Genomic DNA, 23917 nt, shown 5'->3' on the forward strand with positions numbered 1-23917 from the left:
ATTTATAATTGTGCATCCCTCTATGAGAAGATACATCCACCTCCCTTGCCAACCACCAACCCCTGCATACATTTCCCACCTATTGAAAGCTGTGTGGAAAAACCCCATGGAATGGTGAGTTCCATGTGATTTTACGATTGGAGTAAACAGCCCCACACAGTAATTACCCATTCTATGTGAATTAAATTGTAATTGCACAGTATTTGGCAGATTTATCGCAAGGTAAAGGTAGATTTGAATGCCAGTTTATTCAAATTTTTGGGGGTTTTGTGTAATAAAAATGACAATATCAACATATGAAACATTTATGCAATAATAAGTTAGAATTTTTCAATTACAAACTATTACAAGGAGAATATTTTATGGTAAAATAATTGGCATTGTCAAGAGCGTTAACACACGCAGCCTGGCTTCATGGCTGCGTCTGCGCAGTCTCCGCCCCTCCACAAGTTTCCGTGAGCCAGAATAACCCCTGCCTAACTACAAGAATTTTATGAGGCCATGCACCTCTTATTTGTGTGGCACTTCCCAGCTGGAGTACCTTCAGGCCCTGCAAGTTTGAGGGTCCCCTACTGGTCTTCCGTCGGCAGGTTTGCCGCCTGCACTAGTCGGGCCTCCTGGACCCACAAACTGGCCCAGACTGGTGCCGGTCAAGCCACCTTGACTTTACCCGACACCAACCCTGCTGCCGACGGCACCATCCCCATTCTTTTTGTGTGTTGTTTTCACTGTTCTCCTGTTGGAAGTGTTGCACAAATACTTTGCACATTGCACCTAAGTTACGTCTGACTGCTCTGTGCCAAGCTATCTGAAAGAGACATGTTAGTGATAGATTCCTTACCTTATAACATCCCCAGGCGTCAGACTGGATCCGGAAAAGTTTTTCTGCTTAGCAGTACCTATGCGCGCCAATAGGTGGCGTCCTGCAGCTCCGCGTCCGTCACTGGCACCGTAGGCGCCGAGATGATGTCATGGAGAGTACTTAGGCGCCACCCATGCGCACTGACGTCAGTTCTTCCTTTTTCCGCGCCAAAAGCGCAGATCTGGATTGAGCATGTACCTCTGCTTTAAGTCTTGTGGGTCGTGACGCCGTAATATGTTGATGGCGGACCCCCACAATGTCTGCCTCTACTGCCTGGAGACCGACCATGACTCCCGGGACTGTCGAGTCATGGCCCAAAGGCCCTTCGGGAGCTGTGCCGGAATTTGCTGGAGGCCCGGCACTCCTCTCACCGCCGCTCCGGGTCTAGAGGCCGTTCGCGGGACCGCTGCGGGACCAGAACCGTCACTCCTCGGGCTCTAAGTCTTCGCCTTCAGATTCCGGTAAGTGACGCCATAAAAAGAAGTCGAAGAAGCGTGTTCTCTCTGCGACATCCCCCCGTCGCTCCTCAGAGGCGGACTAGGGGGACAGGGGCTCCGCCCCTGCGGCTACTCCGGAGCCTCGGAGTCCCGCGGCCTACCCGCCATACTCTGATCCGTCGGCGAGTCCCGAACAGATGCAAGAGTTTCTTGATGCCATGGACCGCCTTTTTAGGCCTCGGGCTCCCGCCGGCACGCCAGCAGGCCCCGCGGTCTCGTGTCCAGATCCTGTTGGCCTGGCGTACCGCCTCTGGCGCCGGCCTCGGAGCCACTGGATCCATTGCCCTTGGCTCCTGCCCCGGCACCACAAGGTGCAGCGCCGCTGGCTCCGGCCCCGGCGCTGCCCTTGACTCCGGCCCCAGCGCCGCCACAGGTGCCACACTGTGTGCCGTTTATCCTGCCCCTGCACCGGTTCCCGGACCATTTTGTTCCAGCCTGAGATCTGCATTGAGATGCAGCTCCGGCACAACCCCGGCCGGCGCCGCCCCTGGCGCCGCTTGCCCCCCTCTCAAGATTTGGCCCTGCCACCGCAGCCGGCTCCTTCTACTCCGGAGCCAGACGAGGACTGGGACGGTTCCGAAGACACCCTTGCACAGCAATGTGACTCCGAGCAGGATTGCGTGGATGACCTTCAAGATGCGGGTGAACTTGATGTGTCTTTTGACCCGGGGTTTGCCTCCCCTCCGCCTACTATGGAGGAGGGTGCTTCCTACACTATGGTGCTACGTCGGGCTGCAGAGGCTCTCCATCTCAACCTCACCACGGTGGCCCTTAAGACCAACCTCCTTACGGAGGTGCTCCAGACGGCGTCTACGTCGTCTGAACCGCTGCTCCCTTTCAATGAGGCCCTTACCGAAGTCCTCTTGGGCACCTGGTTGCGGCCGGCCTCGGGGGCACCGGTGGATAAGAACGTCGCTAGCCGTCATCGCCCAGCACCTGGTGATCTTGCCTTCTTGACCACTCACCCCATGCCTGAGAGCCTGGTCATTAAGGCCTCAACGTCGCAGAGTCTTTCTCACGGCTCCGCCAGATAAGGACTCTAAACGGCTGGACCAATATGGCAAGAGGTTGTTCTCCTCTGCCAGCTTGGGGTTGCGGTCGTTTAACACCGCCTGCTTATTGGGCCGTTACTCCCACGCGGTGTGGGATTCGTTAGCCCAGGTCTTGCCTCAGTGTTCTGAGGAGGTCCAGGCTGTCCTTTCCTGCGCGGTTGCGGAAGGCAGGGATGTGGCGAAGTTTGCCATCAGGTGTGGTCTGGACAACGCTGATTCGTTGGGCAGGGCGATTTCCTCGACTGTGGCGTTGCGGCGCCATGCCTGGTTGCGGTCCAGGGCTCCCTCATGGACATGCCCTTTGATGGTTCCCGCCTCTTTGGCGACAAGGCTGACAATGCCCTGGAGCGCATGCCCTGGAGTGCTTTAAAGACTCGTGGGCCACGTCTTTGGGTCTTTCCACGAAGAGCCCTGCCACCTCTGGGTTTCTTTCCTTTCGTGGCCAGGGTAAGAGCACCCAAGCACGCTCCTCCATTAAGCCTGTGCAGAACCAGCTTCAGCACAGGTCTGGTAACCAGCGAGCGGGTCAGTCCACCTCCACTCCCGCTGCTTCCGCCTCTAAGCCTTCCTAATCAGAGCTTCAGGGAGCACCCCACGCCGGTGGGTGGCAGGGTATGACACCACCTCCACCACTGGCGCGAAATTACCTCGGACAAATGGGTGCTGCAAATAATCTTCCACAGTTACTCGCTCCCCTTTCTGTCCTCCCCTCCAGCCATGCCACCTCGGTACCACCGCCTGTCGGGGGATCATTTGGCTCTTCTCCGTCAGGAAGACACGGCCCTCCTGGCCAAGGGGACTATTGAGTGCGTTCCCGGTCAGGAAGTAGGGAGTGGTTGTTATTCCCACTACTTCCTGGTCCCTAAGGTCAATCGCTTCCTCCGGAAGGAGAAGTTCAAGATGCTGACTCTGGCTCCGGTCCTGGCTGCCCTGGACCATGGAGACTGGATGGTAGTGCTAGACTTGCAGGACGATTATTTTCACATTCCCGTCTTGACAGCCCACTGGCACTACCTATGGTGCACGGTAGGCCAGGAGCATTTTCAGTTTGCCGTGCTCCCTTTCGGCCTTACCAGTGCCCCTTGGGTGTTCACGAAGGTGATGGCGGTGGTCGCAGCTCATCTGCGCAGGTCAGGGGTGTCAGTCTTTCCCTACCTCGACGACTGGCTGTTGAAGGCGGGCTCGCCCCAGGCAGTCGTGTCCCACCTCCAGACTACAGCCGACCTGCATTTGCTGGGGTTCTCCATCAACGTGCTGAAGTCGCACATGAGTCCCTCTCAGAAGCTCCCTTTCATCTGAGCAGTTCTGGATTCGACGCTGTTTTGGGCTTATCCTCCCGAGCAGCGAGTCCAGGATATTCAGGGCATGATTCCGCTCTTTCGGCCTCTATCCCGTGTTTCAGTCAGGATGACCCTTCGGCTTCTGGGCCTGATGGCCTCCTGCATCCTGCTGGTGACACATGCAAGGTGGCATATGCGAGCTGTGCAGTGGGGCCTGAAGTTCCAGCGGGCACAGCATCGGACAACCTTTCCGATCACGTCCAGGTCTCGGAGGGCGCTGCCTCAGACTTGCAGTGGTGGCTCACGAATCACGATTGGGTCAGTGGCAGATCCCTCTCCCTTCCCCAACCGGAGCACCCCGTGGTGACGGATGCAACCCTCCTGGGATGGGGGGCCACATGGGAGAGGCGGAGATCAGAGGCCTCTGGTCTCCGGCGGATTCCCGGCTCCACATCAATCTTCTGGAGCTGCGGGCGATCCGGCTTGCACTGAAGGCATTCCTTCCCTCTGTCCGGGGAAGTGTAGCCGCCGGTGCTTTATGGATCATGAATGGCGTCTGAACTCTGACGTGGTGCAAGATCTCTTTCAGCAGTGGGGAGAGCCTTGGTTAGATCTCTTCACCACTGAAGAGAACGCGCAATGTCATCAGTTCTGCGCATTGGAATTTCCAAGGCGACACTCGCTCGGAGATGCTTTTCGTCACGATTGGAGCTGCGGTCTGTTGTACGCCTTTCCACCTAAACCACTTCTGCCCAGAATGCCTAAGAAGATCAGGCACGACCGGGCCCAAATCATTCTTGTGGCTCCGGACTGGGCTCGAAGAGTTTGGTATCCCGAGCTGCTCAGTATGAGCATTGATCCCCCAGTCCGTCTGCCTCTTCGGGAGGAACTTCTGTCGCAGCAGCAGGGGACGGTCCTCCACCCGTACCTGTCCAGCCTCCTCCTCCATGTGTGGAGATTGAGCGGCGACAGTTGACACCCTTCGATCTTCCTCCCGAGGTCAGTGATGTCATTCTGGCAGCCAGGCGTCCCTCCACCAAAATGGTATACGCCTGCAGGTGAAACAGATTTGTGGCATGATGCGCAGCAAAGCCTGTGGATCCCCTTTCTGCCCCTTTTTCTGAGGTTCTTCTGTTCCTTCTCTCTTTGGCCCAGCAGGGCTCTGCTCTGGGCACTATCAAAGATTATCTTTCGGCCACCTCTGCCTTTCTACGGCTTCCAGATCTGCCTTCTCTTTTTAAGTCCCCGGCTGTTAACCGTTTCCTTAAAGGCATTACACATACGTTCCCACCTGTGTCCTTCATAATGCCTCAGTGGGACTTGAATCTTGTCTTGACTTTTCTGATGTGCGCTCCCTTCGAGCCCCTTCATAACTGGCCCTTGCGTCTTCTCACTGTAAAGACAGCTTTCCTGGTTGCTATCACCTCTGCCAGGAGAGTGAGTGAGCTACAGACTCTTTCTTCCAAACCTCCTTTCCTTCCTGTTCACCCGGACAAGGTGGTTTTAAGGACCCGTCCTTCTTTTCTGCCAAAGGTTGTCACGCCCTTCCACATCGGGCAGACCATCACTTTGCCCACCTTCTTTTTGCCTCCGCATCCTTCAAGGGAAGAGGAGAAGCTCCACCGTCTGAACCCAAAACGTGCGCTCGCATTCTGTCTGCAGCGTACACAGCAGTTCCGGGTGGATGATCAGCTCCTTGTTGGCTACGTGGGTGCCAAAAAAGGTTGGCTGTGCACAAACGGACCATCTCCCGTTGGGTCGTTCTGTGCATCAAAGCTTGTTACTACTTGGTCAAGAAGGAGCCTCCTGTGGGGCTACATGCCCATTCTACCAGGGCAACTGCAGCCAGTACTGCCTTGGGACGAGGAGTTCTCTTGCAGGACATTTGTCAGGCAGCTACGTGAGCCTCGCTGCACACGTTTACCAAGCACTGCTGCCTTGACAGTCAGGTCCAGAGAGACCGCTTTTTTGGACGTTCTATGCTCCGTGACTTTCTGGTGTAATCTTGTTCATAGTCCCACCACCGGGGTTCGTATTGCTGGGGTAGCTATTCTAAGGTAAGGAATTTAAGACTAACGTGTCCCTTTCAGATGCACAAGTTACTTACTTGGGTAACGATATATCTGTAAGAGACATTAGTTAGCGATAGATTCCTTACCGCCCCACCCATCCTCCCCGTTCTGCGACCTGATTACTAAGGTTAAGGTCATCCCCTTTTAGGGCCCTAGTTTTATGCACCAATTGTCAGTTTCTTGCATGACTCTGCGTTTCGGCTCGGAATAGTTGTGTACAGAACTGACGTCAGCGTGCATGGGTGGCGCCTAAGTACTCTCCGTGACGTCATCTCGGAGCCTATAGCGCCAGTGACGGACGCGGAGCTGCAGGACGCCACCTATTGGCACGCAGAGGTACTGCTAAGCAGAAAAACGTTTCCGGATCCAGTCTGACGCCTGGGGATATTCTAAGGTAAGGAATCTTTCACTAACTAATGTCAGTTACAGATAAATCTTTACACAAGTAAGTAACTTGTGCACCAGGGAGATTAACACAGTTTAATTTGGGGTTTGCTCAGTCCTTACTGTCTCACAGCCCAGTCAACCATTAACCCAATTTCTAACAAAACTTATCAGCATGCTTGTATAGGGATTGCAGATGTCTCTTCATGCCTTAATCATACATATTGGAGTCAATGGTTTGGAGAAAATTTGTATTAAACGAATCAAGTGGGAAAGTACCTGTTATAGTATGTATGTTGTTCACGTACCTTGCACAGCAGTACAACAGAAATGTACCTTGAAAAGAAATTTCTATTAAATGTAATGATTTGTTTTATTCTCATTCATCTTTTTAGAAATTACGAATGCTACATCCCTGGAGACCCTTCACATGAAGACAGTATATATAAGAGTTTTACCTACAACTGCTGAATGCTAAAGACTTAACTAGCATTATAGTAGACTCGCCCTCTTTCGCTCAGAAGCTGGATTCCTAGTAAAGATTTGTTTCTTTGTGACCATCACTTAAGTCTATTTTTAACAAGTATACACTGCAAGTTGTTCTGTGTCTGTGCATGTGTAATATGCTGCTAATGGCTATGGTGATGTTAACAATAAATTCTATCTTTTTCTGAAAACATACTCATCGTCTAGCCTTCTTGACCATATTTGTCTCCTTGCTTGCCAATCATCGCATGGCATAGACATATAGAAAGAAAGGCAATAAAACCTGACCTGAACTCCCCTTTAACCAAAGAAATATTGGGAAAGTCCATACATCTCCCCAGGCTTATGTACTTCACACCTGTCATTCTACAAGCAGTCTTGCCGTCATCATTTCTCCCCGGCCCTTGCTCCTGTTTACCCCTTGCCACTTTCCATGTCATTACTGCCCTAAGTTGTCACCCTCGCTTGAAAGCACGCGTGTCCTCCTTCTCTCCTCCCCTCAGGTCCTTCCCTTGCAGAATTGGCTGCTTTTTCGCCCTGGCTGCCATCTCCCCAAGCTGCCTTGCAAATTCTAACTTCACCTTCTCCCCTTGGCCAGCACCTTCAGTTTGCCGTGACCTTCTACTAAGCCATTTTCTTCCCCTGGCTATCTTCTGTCTTCCTTTGCTCCCTTGCCCGTCTTTCTTTGCTCCCTTGCCCGTCTTTCTTTGCTCCCTTGCCCGTCTTTCTTTGCTCCCTTGCCCATCTTCCTTTGCTCCCTTGCCCGTCTTCCTTTGCTCCCTTGCCCGTCTTCCTTTGCTCCCTTGCCCGTCTTCCTTTGCTCCCTCTTCTACCTTCCTTTAATCCCTCCCTCGCCTTCCTTTCCTCTCAAGTGGTCTTTCTTTTCTCCATCCCCTGGCTGTGTGCTGGAAAATGTCTTACTAACATTTTTTATGAAATGCCAAACTAACAAATAATGCCTCTACCTATGCGGCAGAATCCCAATAGTAAAGAATGACAAATGTGTTAATTAAGGACCACATAACACCCTTGCTTATTTTACCATGCAGTTGATACATTCTAGCAGCTTTGCCAGCAAATACGTCACAGTTTTGGACCTCCAAAACGTGTGGCAGGTGCAGGCTCAGGCAGCTTACCAGCTGGAGCAAGGATGTCAGGCAGACATGTAACCCATCTACCTACTTGGGGAAGGTGCTTTTAGTGTAATGATCAGTATGGTGAGACTGCAGCATTGTTTATTAGTTATTAGGGAGGCCTTGGGTCCCTTTTCTTACCACTAATCCTTTTTCGGATCCGGAGTAGCGTGCTACTCGCCGAAAAGTGCTTTGATGCTTCGTCAGGGATAGTAAGTGCTGTATAAATAAAATTACAATACAATGCAATACAAGAAACCCACGTGAAATATAAAAAAAAACGCAATAGAAAATGTGATAGATCAGTACATGAATAACAATGGCAACATATTACAGAGTATTTAAATGGTGTTCATTAAATCAAAGCATTGATTCATTGAACCAACCCATTGTTTTTTTAAAAAAAGTTAACGTCCTGTTCTACCTATTAGCATAACTTTTTTAGCAACAAATTGCCAGCTCAAGTTTCTCAAATAGCCTTTCGCACATACCTTTTTTTGCATGAAAAAGTTGTTTTAGATGTGCTACTGGACTATGAGAACCGAGATAGCAGCTTAGCTCTGCAATTGTGTTTTGTGCCGAAAAACCAAAGATAAAACCAGCAATGCCAGCCTTAAACCTTCCACTTAAGATAACTACACTATACAGCGCGCTCTAATCGAAGTTCCTAAGAAAATCTGAAGGATCTCTCTTCGAAGGTGGCTTCACATGAGACTTGTATAGTTTTTTCTTGCTATTGTGAAAATGTCAGACCTCGTGATTAGTTATGTTGCACATTTACTGAAATCTGCTATAGGTTATAAATCACACTACTGATTTATAATATATGAGTAATTAGTACACTTTCAACCTATAATAAAGGAAAATGTTTTATAATAAACGTGCAAAGAATGGTAAATGAAATAGGTTTATAAATGAGAAATGCGCATTCGAATACATGATTAAATGAAATGTAACAAATGGCACATAAGCAGGAAAACCCAAAAGGTGCAACACAGGAACTACTGGATGGTAAGTATCTAGGAGGCTGAACATTTTCATACTGTTATGCACCAGAAAAGATTTTTGGGAGTGGAGGGAGAGGGTAACTGCTGGCAGTGGTCATCATGATCTAGTTATCATTCTTATGCAGTCTGAAGAGGAGTAAAAGTATCCCGAGTGTATTGTGAGGCGAGAAGCCCTCTTTGTATGTATGTATAAATGCATGTGTAAGTGCACACGTGTGTAGTCGCTCTGATCATGTGACATCAGCCTCACAGTCAGATGCTTGTGAGGTCACATTAGAATATTCCCCGTAAACTGAGTGTTTTGACTGGAAGTGGTGTTTGGAAGGTGACGGGAACAGATCAGGAGCCAGAGGACCATGTGCCTTGGTGCTTTACCTGTAGAGGACCCAAAATCTAAACATTCTACAATAGCATTTGCTTAAAAAAACTACAAAGATCCCCTTCTCAAGATGTTCCTGCGAGGGTAACAAAGCTTCCATCTTGATGTATTATAATGTTGTAGTCTGCTCTTCTTACTTCTGGCAAGCATGGATATCGACTCATGAATTACATATCTAAGATGAACTAACTGAAGTCCATTTGGTACTGAAGAAGTGTGTCGCTGACTAAACAACTGATAGATATTAGAAGACAGCATAGTGCGTGGTTAAGATGCGTGCTTGAACTCTCAGGGACAAAGGGTTGTGCTAATAGCCCACCCACGTGGTAGACAACACCAAGTCAGTGGAGATTTGAGGGTTTAAACTCATTTCTTTGGGTAAATTTGGAGCGATAAATCGATGCTCCATTTGAGTTAACTCTGACCTGCATCCCCGGCATTTTAAGAAAAACCTTCACTGCCAATAATCATTTATCAGTGATGGTGTACTAACTCATGCAGTATGTATTATGACATTCATAGGAAGAACAGCTACTTGAATGTTTACAAGACTGGAAATACCCACTGCTAGCAAAACGGTAATGCTCTGAAATTTGTTTTGGCAGCGAACATAACATGACTGTGCAGCTACTGATGTTAAGTTAACTCTTGTAGCCTGCAGGGCGCCAAGCTGTAAACATTTGAGACGAGGAGCTATTAAGAGAAAAGGGGTTCATCGTTAAATCTCCTGAAGTTTTAGAAAAACAACACATAAGGAGCTTGACTGTTTTTAAATGTCACCCTAAGTGATTTGTTATCTGAAAGAGACACGCTAGTGATAGATTCCTTACCTTACAATATCCCCAGGCGTCAGACTGGATCCGGAAAGTTTTTAGTCAGAAGTACCCCTGTGCATCGGTAGGTGGCGTCGTGCGGCTCAGCGTCCATCGCTGGCGTCGTAAGCGCCGAGATGACGTCACGTAGACTACTTAGGCGCCACCTATGTGCGGTGACGTCAGTCTTTCTTTTTCCACGCCAGCAAGCGCAGATCCGGTTAGAGCACGTATCCTAGTCACTTTTTGACTAACTTTTTGGGGACTTTTGCCTCTACTTCTTCTGAGTCTTGACTCCTCGTGCCGAGTAGGGATGCCTGGGTTTAAATCCTGTGGGCGCTATCGCAGTATGATGTCGGTGGCCGACCCTCACGGCGTTTGTCTCTACTGTCTGGAGAGCGACCATGACTCCCGGTCATGTCCGACTGTCTGGCCATGGCTCCGAAGGCTTTGCGGGAGCGATCCCGAAAGCTGCTGGAGGCCTGGAAGTCGTCTTCGCACCGTTCGAGGTTCACAGGTCGCTCGAGGGATCGACCGTGGAGTCATCACCATCGCTCCTCGGGGTCAAAGTCTTCACCCTCAGAATCGGATAAGAGACGTCACAAGAAAAAGTCGAAGAAGCGGTTACGCTCTCCGACGGCCCCCCGTCAGTCTCGGGACACGGGCGAGGGGACCAGGGGTTCTTACCCCACTGCTCCGTTGGAGCCTGAGAGTCCCGCGGGCTACCCACCTTATCCGGGTCCCGTCGGCGACTCCGGCCCAGGTGCAAGAATTTCTTGCCGCCATGGACACCCTTTTCAGGCATAGGGCTCCCGCCGGGGAGCCTTCGGGCCCCGCGGTCCCAGTTGAGGGCCCTTGCTTGCCGCTGGCTCCGTCCCCGACCCCGCAAGGTCCTCCGCCGGCGGCTCCGGCCCTGGCACCGCAGGGCCCTCCGTCGGCAGCTCCGGCACCCCCGCTACTCTGTTCCCGGTGCCGCAATGGGCCTCGTTTGCCCCACCTCCACCCTTGCCCGGTTTCCGGACAATTTTGCTCCGGCTTGGGACCGTAATTGGGACATGAAGCCCGATAGGCACCGTTCCCGGCACCTTTGGACCATTTCTATTCCCCTGTTCCTCCCCACCGCAGCAGCCTGTGCCTCGGGCCGTGGAGGAGGGGGATGACTGGGAGGGGTCTGAGGACCCTCTTGCACGGCAGTGCAAGTCTGAACATGAGTGGGCGGAGGAATCGGAGGATGCAGGTGGCCTTGACCTCTCCTCTGAGCCTGGTTTTCTATCTCCTCCCGCTGTCATGGAGGAAGGCTCCACATATACTGTGGTGCTCTGTAGAGCAGCTGAAGCCCTTGACCCGCCTACTGTCACTCTCAAAACAAACCTCCTTACTGAAGTACTTCAGCCAGCGGCAAGTTCTACGGAACCTCTGATTCCTTTCAAAGAGGCTTTGACGGATGTTTTGATGGGCACCTGGTCTAGACCAGCCACAGGGATTCCTGTGGATAAGAACGTGGCCAGGCGTCATCGCCCGGCACCGGGTGAGCCTGCCTTTTTAACAAACCATCCGACTCCGGAGAGCCTGGTCATCCGGGCCTCCACTTCCCAAAGCGCATTCCCTACTGCCCCACCGGATAAGAAATCAAAGAAGCTGGAGCAGTTTGGCAAGAAATTATTTTCCTCTGCCAACTTGGGGCTCCGGTCAGTCATCACCACATGTCTCTTGGGCCGCTACTCTCATGCTGTGTGGAACACGGTGGCGCAGACACTGCCCCAGTGCCTGGAGGAGGTTCGGGCTGTACTTTCCCAAGCTGTTGCAGAGGGGAAGGACGCCGCAAAGTTCCCCATCCGGTGTGGGCTGGACATTGTGGACTCTTTGGGTAGGGTGATCTCCACGACGTTGGCCTACGTCGCCATGCCTGGCTGCGGTCCATGGGGTTTTCAGAGGATGTCCAGAGTCCCTTCATGAACATGCCTTTTGATGGAACTCGCCTGTTTGGCGATAAGGCAGACAGTGCGCTGGAGCGTTTCAAGGACTCTCGGGCTACGGCCAAGTGCTTCGGTCTCTCCACCACATGCACAGCCACGTCTACCTTTCGTTCCTTTCGTGGCCACGGAAGGGGTGCCCCTACACGTTTGTTCAACCAGAAGCCTGCGCAGAACCGACCTCAGCGCGGACGCGGGCGTGGTGGCCGCCATGGCGGCACAGGGGGCCAGCGTGCGGGTCAGTCCACCTCCACCTCAGCTCCCGCAGCATCTGCCTCAAAGCCTTCCTAGTCCGAGCTTTGGGGTGCCGCCACATCGTTGGGCGGCAGGATTCAACATCACCTCCTCCACTGGCGTTCTGCCACTTCGGACAGGTGGGTACTGCAAAACGTCTGAAGGGGCTACTCCCTCCCCTTAGAGTCTGCCCCCCCCCCCCAGCCATGCCGCCTCAGTTCCACCGCATGTCGGGGGATCACTTTGCACTTCTCCAACAGGAAGTTACGGCCCTCTTAGCCAAGGTGGTCATCGAGCGTGTTCCCGGGCCAGAAGTAGGACGTGGTTGGTGGTTGTTATTCCATTCTGGTCCAAAAGAAGGAGAAACGGGTCCTGCGCCCCATCTAAGACCTCAGGAACGTCAATCCCTTCCTCTGGAAGGAGAAGTTCAAGATGTTGACTCTGGCTAAGGTCTTGGCTGCCCTTGACCCTGGAGACTGGATGGTAGCGTTGGACTTGCAGGACGCATATTTTCACATCCCCTTCCTGCCGGCGTTACCCGCGGTTCACGATAGGCCAGGAGCATTTTCAGATTGCTGTGCTCCCCTTCGGCCTTACCAGCGCCCCTGGGTGTTCACGAAAGTGATGGTGGTGGTCGCAGCTCATCTGCGCAGGTCAGGGGTTTCAGTCTTCCCCTATCTCGACGACTGGTTGTTGAAGGCGGATTGGGCACGAAGATACTGGTATCCCGAGCTACTCAGCATGGCAGTCGATCCCCCGATTCGACTGCCTCTTCGGGAGGATCTTCTGTCGCAGCAGGGGACGTCCTCCACCCGAACCTGTCCAGCCTCCACCTCCATGCGTGGAGATGGATCGGCAACAGTTGACAGCTTTCGATCTTCCTCCCGAAGTCTGTGATGTCATTCTGGCAGCCTAGCGTCCCTCCACTAGGACGGTATACGCCTGCAGGTGGAACAAATTTGTGGCATGGTGCACAGCTAAGGCTGTGGATCCCCTTTCTGCCTCTCTTTCTGAGGTCCTGTTCCTTCTATTGTTGGCCCAGCAGGACTCTGCTCTGGGCACTATCAAAGGTTATCTTTCGGCCATCTCCGCCTTTCTACGGCTTCAGGATAAGCCTTCACTTTTTAATTCCCCGGTTGTTAACCATTTCTTGAAAGGCATTATGCACACGTTTCCTCCCGTGCCGTTCATAATGCCTCAATGGGACTTGAATCTTGTCTTGGCCTATCTGATGTTCCCTCCCTTTGAGCCCCTTCATAACTGTCCTTTACGTCTTCTCACTCTAAAGACGGCTTTCCTGGTAGCTATCACATCTGCCAGAAAAGTGAGTGAGCTCCAGGCTCTTTCTTCTAAACCCTCTTTTCTTTCTGTTCATCTGGACAAGGTGGTTTTAAGACCCCGTCCTTCTTTCTTGCCGAAGATTGTCACGCCCTTCCACATCGGGCAGACCATCACTTTGCCCACCTTCTTTCCGCCTCCTCATCCTTCAAAGAGGAAGAGAGGCTCCACCGTCTGGACCCAAAACGTGCGCTCTTGTTCTATCTGAAGTGCACACAACAGTTCCGGGTGGATGACCAGCTCTTTGTTGGCTACGTGGGTGCCAAAAACGGTTGGGCCGTGCACAAACGGACCATCTCTCGGTGGGTGGTTCTGTGCATCAAAGCATGTTACTCATTGGCTATGAAGGAGCCTCCTGTGGGGCTGCGTGCTGATTCTACCAGGGAGACGGCAGCCACTTCTGCCTCGGGACGCAGCGTTCCCTTGCAGGACATTTGTCAGGCAGCTACGTGGGCTTTGCTGCACACGTTTACCAAGCATTACTGCCTTGACAGTCAAGTCCGGAGAGACGGCTTCTTTGGCCGTTCTGTTTTCCGTGACTTTCTGGTGTAATCTTGTTCGAAGACCCACCACCGGGGTTGGTATTGCTGGGGTATCTATTCTAAGGTAATGAATCTATCACTAACGTGTCTCTTTCAGATGCACAAGTTAATACTTGTGTAACCATATATCTGTAAGAGACATTAGTTAGTGATAGATTCCTTACCGCCCCACCCATCCTTCCCATTCTGTGAACTGATTTCTAGGGTTAAGGTCATCCCTTTCAGGGCCCTAATTTCATGGCACCAGTGGTTAGTTTCTTGCATGGCTCTGCGTTCCTTGCGCAGAAAGTCGTGTACAGAACTGACGTTATCGCGCATGGGTGGCGCCTAAGTAGTCTCCATGACGTCATCTCGGCACTGACGATGCCAGCGACGGACGCTGAGCCGCACGACGCCACCTACTGATGCGCAGGGTTACTGCTCATGAAAAACTTTCCGGATCCAGTCTGATGCCTGGGGATATTCTAAGGTAAGAAATCTATCACTAACTAATGTCTCTTAGAGATATATCGTTACACAAGTAGTAACTTGTGCGTTAAAGTTATAAGGGAACGCAGGGCGTGGTACAGGCAAACCGTTCGAGCAGCCAAATTAGAATGGAATGAGGACTTGTTGGCAGACTTTTTGGATGCTGGAGTTACTAATGACCCAAAAAACTTTTGGTCTCTAGTTAGCAGGAGAGAAGGGTATTAAGGCAATCCGGCTATAACTTCCTTCCTCCACAATGAGTGGGTTGCTCACTTTGGGAGATTGGTTACAAGGGATGTGGATGGGGAAGTAAATTGGAGGGTGGGGATGTGTGTAGAAGACCAAATATGACACAATACCCACTAACCTTCTCCTTGGAGGAGATGGAGCATGTTGTTGCCTCTTTTAAGCCTGGGAAAGCCTCGCTGATATTTTTAAGTCCAATCCAAGGGTATGGGTGCCCTACATCAATGTGGCCTCCAATGCCATTGCAGCAGAGAGGGTGGAAGAGGGAAAAAAATGGTGCCAATTTTCAAAAAGGGGGACCCTTTGTCATGAGTGATGTCACTGACCATGTCATGAGTGATGTAATATGACGTCATCAGCAGTGCATTGCACGCGCAAGTTATAGTGAGTCCAACTAACTATAACGTGGGAATTTTTACCGATTCGGTACCTTCCAGATGTAGGTGGGACTCTTCTGAGTCCCAAAGGCCCTACAAATTCGGTATTTTACCACCCAATCCAATTGGGTGTTAAAATACCGAATTCAGGTGTGCATGCACATGTGTGGCATGTCTGTGTGCCACATGGCGCACATGCCTATTTTTGGGGTTCCAGAGGGTGTCAAAGTGACACCCCCTGCACCCTTGCCAAATTCGGTATTTACTGATTCTGTAATTACAGAATCGGTATTGCCCATTGATTCCTATGGGCTTCAAGGCCCATAGGAATCAATGGGCAATACCGATTCGGTATTTACAGATTCGGTAAATACCGAATCTTAACGATTCGGTATTTACAGAATCTGTAATACCTACATCTCCCCCCTTCATATTTACCGACTCTTAAATACCGAATCGGTAAAATTCTGTATTTAAGAGTCGGTAAATATGAATTACCTACATCTGGCCCTTAAGGTATAAAAAGTAAAAAAAAATTATAACGAATTTTATATTGTATAATTATGTAATTATTATTATTTATTTATTTTTTGTTTTGCCCTGGGGCGCTCCCGGGGCGCGTACCGGTGAACGCACGGGTAAGCGCAATGTTACGGCGCGCCCCGGGGCGCGTACCGGGGATCGTCCCGTTAGCGCTATTCTCGCGAACGAAAACAACATCGTGACGTTTAGCGTAACCGCGTGATGCGTCATATGACGCACTGCGTAAGCGCACCCGGGAGCACGCGAGCGCATACGATCGCGCAACGTCCTGACGCGCTTACGCTACGCGCCCCGGAGCGCGACTACGGGCGCGCCCCGGGGCGCGTAGCGTAAGCGCGTCGGGTCATGTGATCTGAAAATAACACTTTTCATTGGTTCAGGACATTTTTGTTTTTCCAAATGATGAAAGACCCCACCTTTTTTCCTTATTCTGACTTTGTCCTTTGACTGAGGAAGACCTGTTTCAACAATAAAGAGAATTATTTTGTAATTTCAAATGGCTACTGTAGCAGCAACAGCTGGAGCATCTGCACCACCACCACCATCACCAAGAGGACCACCACAACAGTACATTGGTGGTCAAGAAGAAGAGGAGGAGGAAGAGGAAGAGGAGGAGGGGAGAAGATGGCTGTCTGAAGACAATACCCCATACAAGCCAAGGTCACACATTGTATGGGAGTTTTTTTCAATCCCAGAGGGCAAGAAAAAAGTCAATGCGGCCAAGGTAACTTGCCTAATCTGTGGCATGGAACTCTCAAGGGGCAACCCAAACAAAAAATATTCTTTTGGTAATAATACCATGATTAGACATATGACCCGCAAGCATCCAAACAACTATTCTCGTGCAGAGCTCAGGGAACTGGCCAGTAACCTCCCCCAGTCTTCAAGGACCACCTCCCCAAGAAAGCAACCCACTCCATCGGGACCAGAAACAACGGAGACGAAGCCTTGCATTCAACAAAGATTTGAGGATTTCCGAATAACATGTATTCATTGTGGCAAGCTCATCTCCTATGGTGAAAAGAGCGTAAAGCTCGTCGTCCTTGCTGGTGACAATCACAAATGCCCCAAAAAACCCTCATTTTTTCCGTTTTTTGTTTTTTGCTCCAGTTGAGCCATTTTCAATTCCCTTTTTTTGTTTCTCCTCATAAAAAATACAACAAAAATATAAAACTGTTTTGAAAAGCCAAAAAAAGTACAAAATGTTCAAAAAAACAATAAAAAAAATATAAAACAACAAAAAGAAGAAAAAAAACAGTTCTTTTTAGAACTACCTTTAATTTATAAAAATAAACCTATATTTTTAAAGAATCTCTGTCAATTTTTTTTCCTTAGGGTACGCGTACCGGGGCGCGCACCCAAAAAAAATAAAAAAAAATAATGAAGGAGTTAGCATGAGGGAAGAACACAAAGAGAATAATGTTAAGAGAAAGAGAGCTACAGGGAGAAACACAGAGGGATTGTTTATTACATAGTAAAAAACAGAGAAGGTGTAATAGGGTGAAAGTGAGAAAAGTAAAATGACTAAAGGAGCGAAAGAAAGGAAGAGAGAGGAAGAAGACTAAAGTAGAGATAGTGGGAGAATGTGAATGGGTGTTGAAAGAAAAAGAAAGGACAATAAAAAATGGAGAATGAAGGGTAGTGGCGGAACGGGATAAATGAAGAACGGTGAAGGAGGGTGAAAAAAGACCAGCTAGTGTAAGTAAAGAGGGGTGAAAGAGGGTGAAAAATTGAATTAGGATAAGACATGGGGAGTGACAAAGAGAAAGAAAGGACAAAGAGAGTAAAGGAAACAGTGCCTGAATGGGTTTGAGTGAAACAGCAAAGAAAGGTAAGTAATGCAGTGTGTGTGACTTATAGGGAGTCAGTGGGTGTAGGTCGGGGTATGGGTGTGTAAGGTGTGTCTGTGGGTGTGGGTGTGTGGGGTGTTTCGGTGTGGGTGGAGGTGAGGGTGTTTGAGATATCTGTGTGGGATGTATGTGTGTGCATGGAATGTGTGTGTGTGTGTGAAGAGTGTGTGTGGGGGTGTGTATGAGGTGTGTGTATGTGGGGTGTATGTCAGAGGTGTGTGTATGTGTTGGGAGGGGGATGAGGTGTGTGTGTAGGAGTGAAGTATATAATTAAGAAAAAGAGTGAGTGAAGAAGTAAAGGAAGGGAACAGAGGGTAAGTGAAGTAAAGAATGGGAACTGAAAGAAGTTTAATATGAGAGGGGAAATAGGGAAAGGGGAGTAAACATGGAGAATAAGTGAGGGAAGCAGAGTAAAGAAACAGGAGTGAGGTTCGTTGAGAAAATATTAGTGAGGTTAAAGCAAAGGGTGATGACAAACTACATTTTTTTAGTCACACTTACCATATAATTAATGTAAACTTAATTACATGTTTTTACTACACTTTGTATCTGTGAAAGAGAGAAGAAAAAATAAGTTATAATTAGTAAAATATGTATTTTAAATTAAAAGATACAAATGAAGAGGTTAAAAATCATAACAGAGTATTTAGAAATAAAGTAAGAGTGAAGGACACTGAAAGGGAAATAAAGTAAGGTAGAAGGACAAAAAGAGAGAAAAAGAAATAGAAGGAGAGCAAATTACTAAGAGTAAGGAATATAGATTCACTGACAGAGAGGAAGAGAAGAACAGAGAAATGAACTGAAGGTAAGAAAGATACTAAAACAATGTGAGTTAGCAAAACTAAATCAGGAAACAGTAGTAAGTAAAAAGATAATGACTGAGACAGAAAAGAGTCTAATTAAGGATGCATTTAGAAGAATGAGGAATAGAAGATAACTGAGAGTAAGTTAAGAACAGTCATAGAGTGAAGGGATGAAGGGAGAGAGGATAATATACAACGATTGAGGGAAATGGAGTGAGGAAGTTAGTAGACAGACACACTAAGAGAAAAACTGAGTGAGGTGGAGTACAATGAGTGAGAAAAGGAAATGAGTAAGGGAGCAAAAAAAGGAAAGATAGGAGAAGACGACTAAAACAGTGGTACTGAGAGAAAATAATTTGGTGATGAAAGTAAAGAGAATGACATTGAAAGAAAGGAGATGAGGGTTAGTAATGGAACCAGAGTAAAAGAAATGGGATGAAGAACGATGAGAGAGGAGCAGTGAAGTTGTTGTAAAAGAAATGATAGAAGGTAGATAAACACAAGTGAACATAACACAAGGAGAGTGAGGCACTGAGGACATAGAGTTAGTGAACGAAAAATAGAGAGAAGAGGTCAAAAGAAAGGAGCAAACAAGGATAAGTGAGGGAGAGTGGGTGATTTATAGTGATAGAGTGCGATAATACTGCTGAGTGAGTAAACAGGAATTACTAAAAGAGCAAAGGAGGAAAATACGGAAAAGGGAAGTAAAGTAGAGAGACTGAAAAGTTATGCAAGGGAGAGAGGGGATGCAGACAGTTGAAATGAAAATGAGGGGTTGTCAAAGAAGTGGAGTAAAGGAACGGGGGTTACAGAGAGTGAGAGAAAGACATTATAAGTGAGTAAAAAGAGCTGAAAGAGGATGGAAAAAGGAAAGTGAGTGTCAGAGAATGGGAATACAATTTAATTTACACAATCCAAAGTATAGAATAACTTGTACAACATGTTACATAGTTTATTTTTGCTGTTCTCAGAATATATTGAATTTCACCTAAAACAGTGAGTTCAAATTACTCATCATATGACAGCGGGGAAAAAAACACAATCTAAAAGATTGTGTTTTAAAAAAAACCTTAGATACTGACAAGTGACAAATGTACACTAATCTTTGATTGACTTACTTTTCCTTGAGGCCAAATAGTATATCAAGGAGGTCCTTTTCTCGTTGCAAAGTACTCTGCTGTTCACTAAAAAATACATTTCATCGACTTTCTAGAAGAAAAGCTCCAAGAACATCTGAAATATTTTCATTATTTTCATATACACCTTTTTTTCAGTCATGACTCTTTACTCATTCCTGTACCTTTCCTTTTGGCCAAATAGTGTCAGATGTATGAGTATATTTTCAAATTAATTCTAAGAAACTCTGAAATTACCTTTTTTCCGACGTTCTGAAAGAAAGGCTCATACAACATTTTCACAATATTTAAGTATTTGTAAAACCATCTCTGACTCACTCATGTTCATCATTTTGTATAATACTAATATCACTTACTATGAGATCCACTTACAGTACCTATATGACAAGTACATTTTTTATATTACCTGGATCACTTTTACTCAGAATATATTTTTAAACAGCAAAATAACCTTTATTAACTGCTCCCGTCTTCATAGGCCAATTACCTTTACTTAAATTTTGGTTCCAAAAACACTAGGTATGAATTTTTTAAGCCAAAAGGCAAACGTTGTTAGAAAGTCAAATGAGTGTTGTTACAGTTGGTCCAACCTTTACAACTTTTTAAATAGCATATGTAATGCCCTGATGTTGTAGAAGGACCGTCATGATAAATAATAGCTACAGTTGCAAAGGTTCTTCCTGATATTGATAACTGAGAAGCCACGAAATTTTTAATAGAAGTTGTCAATTTAGTTTCTTCAGGTCTACATCGTTGGAACATTAAAATGACATACTGACCATAATTTTGTAGAAATAATGTGGACAGCATTGCAGACTTACATTGGGTACACATAGAAAACAAGGTGGTCCTCGATATTAGTTCAAATACAAATGTATAAGTATAAATTGTAACTTATTTGTGCGATTAAATCCAAACACATTGATTCAAGCAAAAGAGGGAGATATATTGGCTTTGATATTAATTATAAACACATTAAATGCAATGGAAAACAGTACCCAAACATAGTAATTTAAACTAAACAAAAAAAGTAAATTTTAGTCACACTCTGTATTCGTGTTATACCAAAATGTTTATATTTATTTACATCGTCATAAAACAAATATATCCATATACGGCGTACAGGACTGTCAGAGTACAGTCGGAGAAGAAAGAAAAGGGGGTGCTCTCGTGATTTTGAGAAGGAAGGAAGGAAGAGAAAATTGTTATAATATACAATAATACTATTTACAAAAAGAGGCGGTAGCTAGCCGCTATGTTATGAGCCTGTCCACGTCTAATTTAAAGGGGGGGTAAAATTCGGGTGGGGGAGGTACAGGCCAATTAAGGTAAACCGTCGACGTTTCGACCCTATTGCTCCAGGGGTGTTTGAGACCTTGGCTGCGGGTCTTCTTCAGGACAAAAACAGTGGTATTGGGGGATGAAGGCCGTGGTCCAGCAGGTTGTCTGGATCGAACACCAGTGATGATGGGAGGGGGGGACCTCCGTCTGAGCGTCTTAGAAGCAGGTCACCTGTCTCTTCGATTCATGTTGAGCTGGGATCTCACTAAAAGGTTGTGGGCGCAGGCTGGTCGCGGCCTGTTCAACTGGATCAGGCCAAATGTGGAGTCAGATGGAAAACCTACCGGGGCCCCCACGGGCAGACCGGTGGTGGTGGCCCTTGAATTCACCTTGAAACAATCTAGTTTGATTTCCTGTGGGTTGAGGCAAAGTAAGGTACCAGGGTTACCTCTTAAGTCTCGGGCAGATGGTCGTAGACTCACACCCGTACACAGGCTGAGTAATTACTTCCGATTTGGGGTAAGTAATGGAATGCGAGGTCCCGGGGTAACCTGGTCTCTAATGCTGGTCAATGGAGGTCTAAGGCTCGCGGATGATTTAATGCAGCTAATGGTCCGTTCGCAACCACACACGAGGGTACACACCATATTGTGATCCGCTGCTTTAACTAGATTATTAAAAGGCACTGATTTGCAGTCTGGTAAAGTCAAATATATAAATCTCTCAGTGTCTATTCTAGTAGTACTTGATAAAGTACAGTTGTCGCAGTCATGCTGCCATTGATAAGAAAGGCTAAAAAGATTTTTTATATCTACACCTTCATCTTCCAATACATCAAACATATACATTAAAAATTCCTGACAATCCTGCTGAATATTCTGTGAAAATTGATTTTGACCAGAACATATGTCTAGAAGATTTCGAATTTGTGAAACACTTTCTATTTTTGCTCTATCACTGCTACATTTCTCAAACACGGAATTCAACAAACAACAGAATCTTTGATCCCGATTTTCAACAATCTGTTCTTGTATATTTTGAAGAAAAAAAACAACATTAACCACTACATTAGCATAGCAGTTGACACCAGAACTGTTTTCAAACTGAAATCCAACAACATCTTCAACAGAATCCTTTTTCTTTCTCCTTACAATTACAGTTTTATCTACTTTTTGTCTTTTTGCTACTACCTCACTGCAATTATTCTCATTTCTTCTTTTTCGGCCTACCACACGTTTTTCAAACAGAGGATATTGAGGCAAATGTGGAGCATACTCTCTTCTTAACCTATTGTATTCTTTAACACAATCTAGATCTGCACAAATCTTTGTTTCATCACACTCAATCAAGTACAATTCTGATAAAGTTCTGACTCGTGATAATGCCACATAAGCCATACCCTCTTTAAACACAGAACTTACAATGTTCACCAAAGCGCTATCTACACTTAAACCTTGAGATTTATGAATTGTCACCGCATATGCCAAACAAATAGGAAACTGTTTTCGGCGAACATATAAGTCTTTCACAAGCAAAAATCTAGCTGAACAACGACAAATTTGTTCTATTTCGTCAATGCCATCAAATTTAATTTTTAAATTTCAATTCCATCTCTATTTTTGTAATTCACAAAACCAACAACATGACCCATTGCTCCATTTACCAGACCTATTTCAACATTTAAATTCCTTCTCAAAATGATACGACAATTTAAACACACATTCAGAGTCTTTTCAAAACCAGCAGTTTTAGATATAGTCTTCTCTAATGAATCCAATTTTGATTTCAAATTTTCAGACAAAATAATTGTTGCTCCCATATGTTCAATTTTATCTATAGCTTCCAGTTTCACTATCTCTTCATTTTCTAACTTTAACATTTTGTTGTTGAACATGGAACATTCTTTCAGAGTTGGCATCAAACATATGCCAGATTTCTTTTCGTTAATTTTCTTGAAAATATTCTCTGGAAGAATGTTTTCATTTGGGTACAAATTTGAAATTAATCGTCCATGTAAAGCTTCTTTCCCTTGCTGACTTACTTTTCTGATTCTTACATCTTGTAGAATATTTTTATAATCTTCATCCTTTGCCTGCCGCATATTTTGAAGCAGTTCTGCATATTTGAAGTTTAACCATATATTAACGTTTCCAATGCTTCCTAGGCACTTCCTGGTATCTTCATGCATGAGCATTTTTAACACAGGTTGTCCTTTCACTGGAGTCAACTGCAGTAGATCTCCAAAAACAATAATATGTTTTCCTCCAAATAAGACATCATAGTCTGTTCTAAGAATTTCTTGCATTCTCAAATGCACAAAAGCAAGCATTATATTTGACACCATGCTTACTTCATCAATGATAAGAAGTTTCATTTTCTTCAGGACTCTCGAAACTTCGGAACACGCATCTCCAGATAGCTTGTGATATTGCAATTTGTTATCATGCTCCACTGGCAGCATCAGTAAACGATGTAAAGTAATCCCTTTAATATTATGTGCTGCAAGCCCAGTTGGAGCGGTAACAACACAAGATAGCGGTGATTCAGTCCTTTTCTGCAGATAAGTTGCAATTGCTTTAATCAGAAAACTTTTTCCAGTTCCCGCTTCTCCACTCACGTACAGTTGGACTGGTTTAAATGATGTATATGAGCACTCTTTTTTCTCATGAGTGAATCCATGTTCAATCTGTTCTGTGACTTCGTCATATATCTGTTTCTGCTCAAGGTTTAGTTGTTTCACCAAATCTTCTAAGTTAACTACATCATCTTGAGCTTGTTCCATAGCTCTTCCCACCTCATCCATGGCAGTGGCAGCTTCATTTTGAATAATTGGTCCTCCAAGTGGATCCTGACTCAATGAAGCAGAACTTTGACTGTCTTGAGAACTGTCTCTAGCAATCTCTGCAGCAATTGTGGCTTCTTGCTCTATTTCTTCGTTCAACATTTGCAGATAATTTGGAAAAACAGGACATTCTATGATATCCTTGGTTGCATTAAAAGAATCTTCGTAACAGACAAAATCTCCAAGTAGTTCCTCTTCTGTACGCCATGGCTTAAAGAGTTGCAAAAGAGCTAAATAGTAAAATTCCCTTTTCTCTGGATTTTCGCAACTCAATTTTCGATGATTAATCAAATGGCCTTTTTTCTGTCTCACTAGACATC

At 46.7% G+C, this 23917-nt stretch overlaps 1 protein-coding gene across 1 annotated transcript in view; it reads left to right on the top strand.

The window, feature by feature from the left end:
• The window catches only part of IARS1 (isoleucyl-tRNA synthetase 1), a 548404-nt gene extending 541576 nt beyond the window's left edge, over nucleotides 1–6828 (top strand). Inside the window, exon 34 of the mRNA XM_078661397.1 lies at nucleotides 6543–6828. Coding sequence (XP_078517523.1) covers nucleotides 6543–6625 — 83 coding nt within the window. The 3' untranslated portion in view covers nucleotides 6626–6828. The remainder of the gene's footprint in view (nucleotides 1–6542) is intronic.
• The last annotated feature ends 17089 nt before the right edge of the window (nucleotides 6829–23917 follow it).

The sequence above is a fragment of the Lissotriton helveticus genome, chromosome 9 (assembly GCF_964261635.1).
Source record: "Lissotriton helveticus chromosome 9, aLisHel1.1, whole genome shotgun sequence".
Classification (NCBI taxonomy): Eukaryota; Metazoa; Chordata; class Amphibia; order Caudata; family Salamandridae; genus Lissotriton; species Lissotriton helveticus.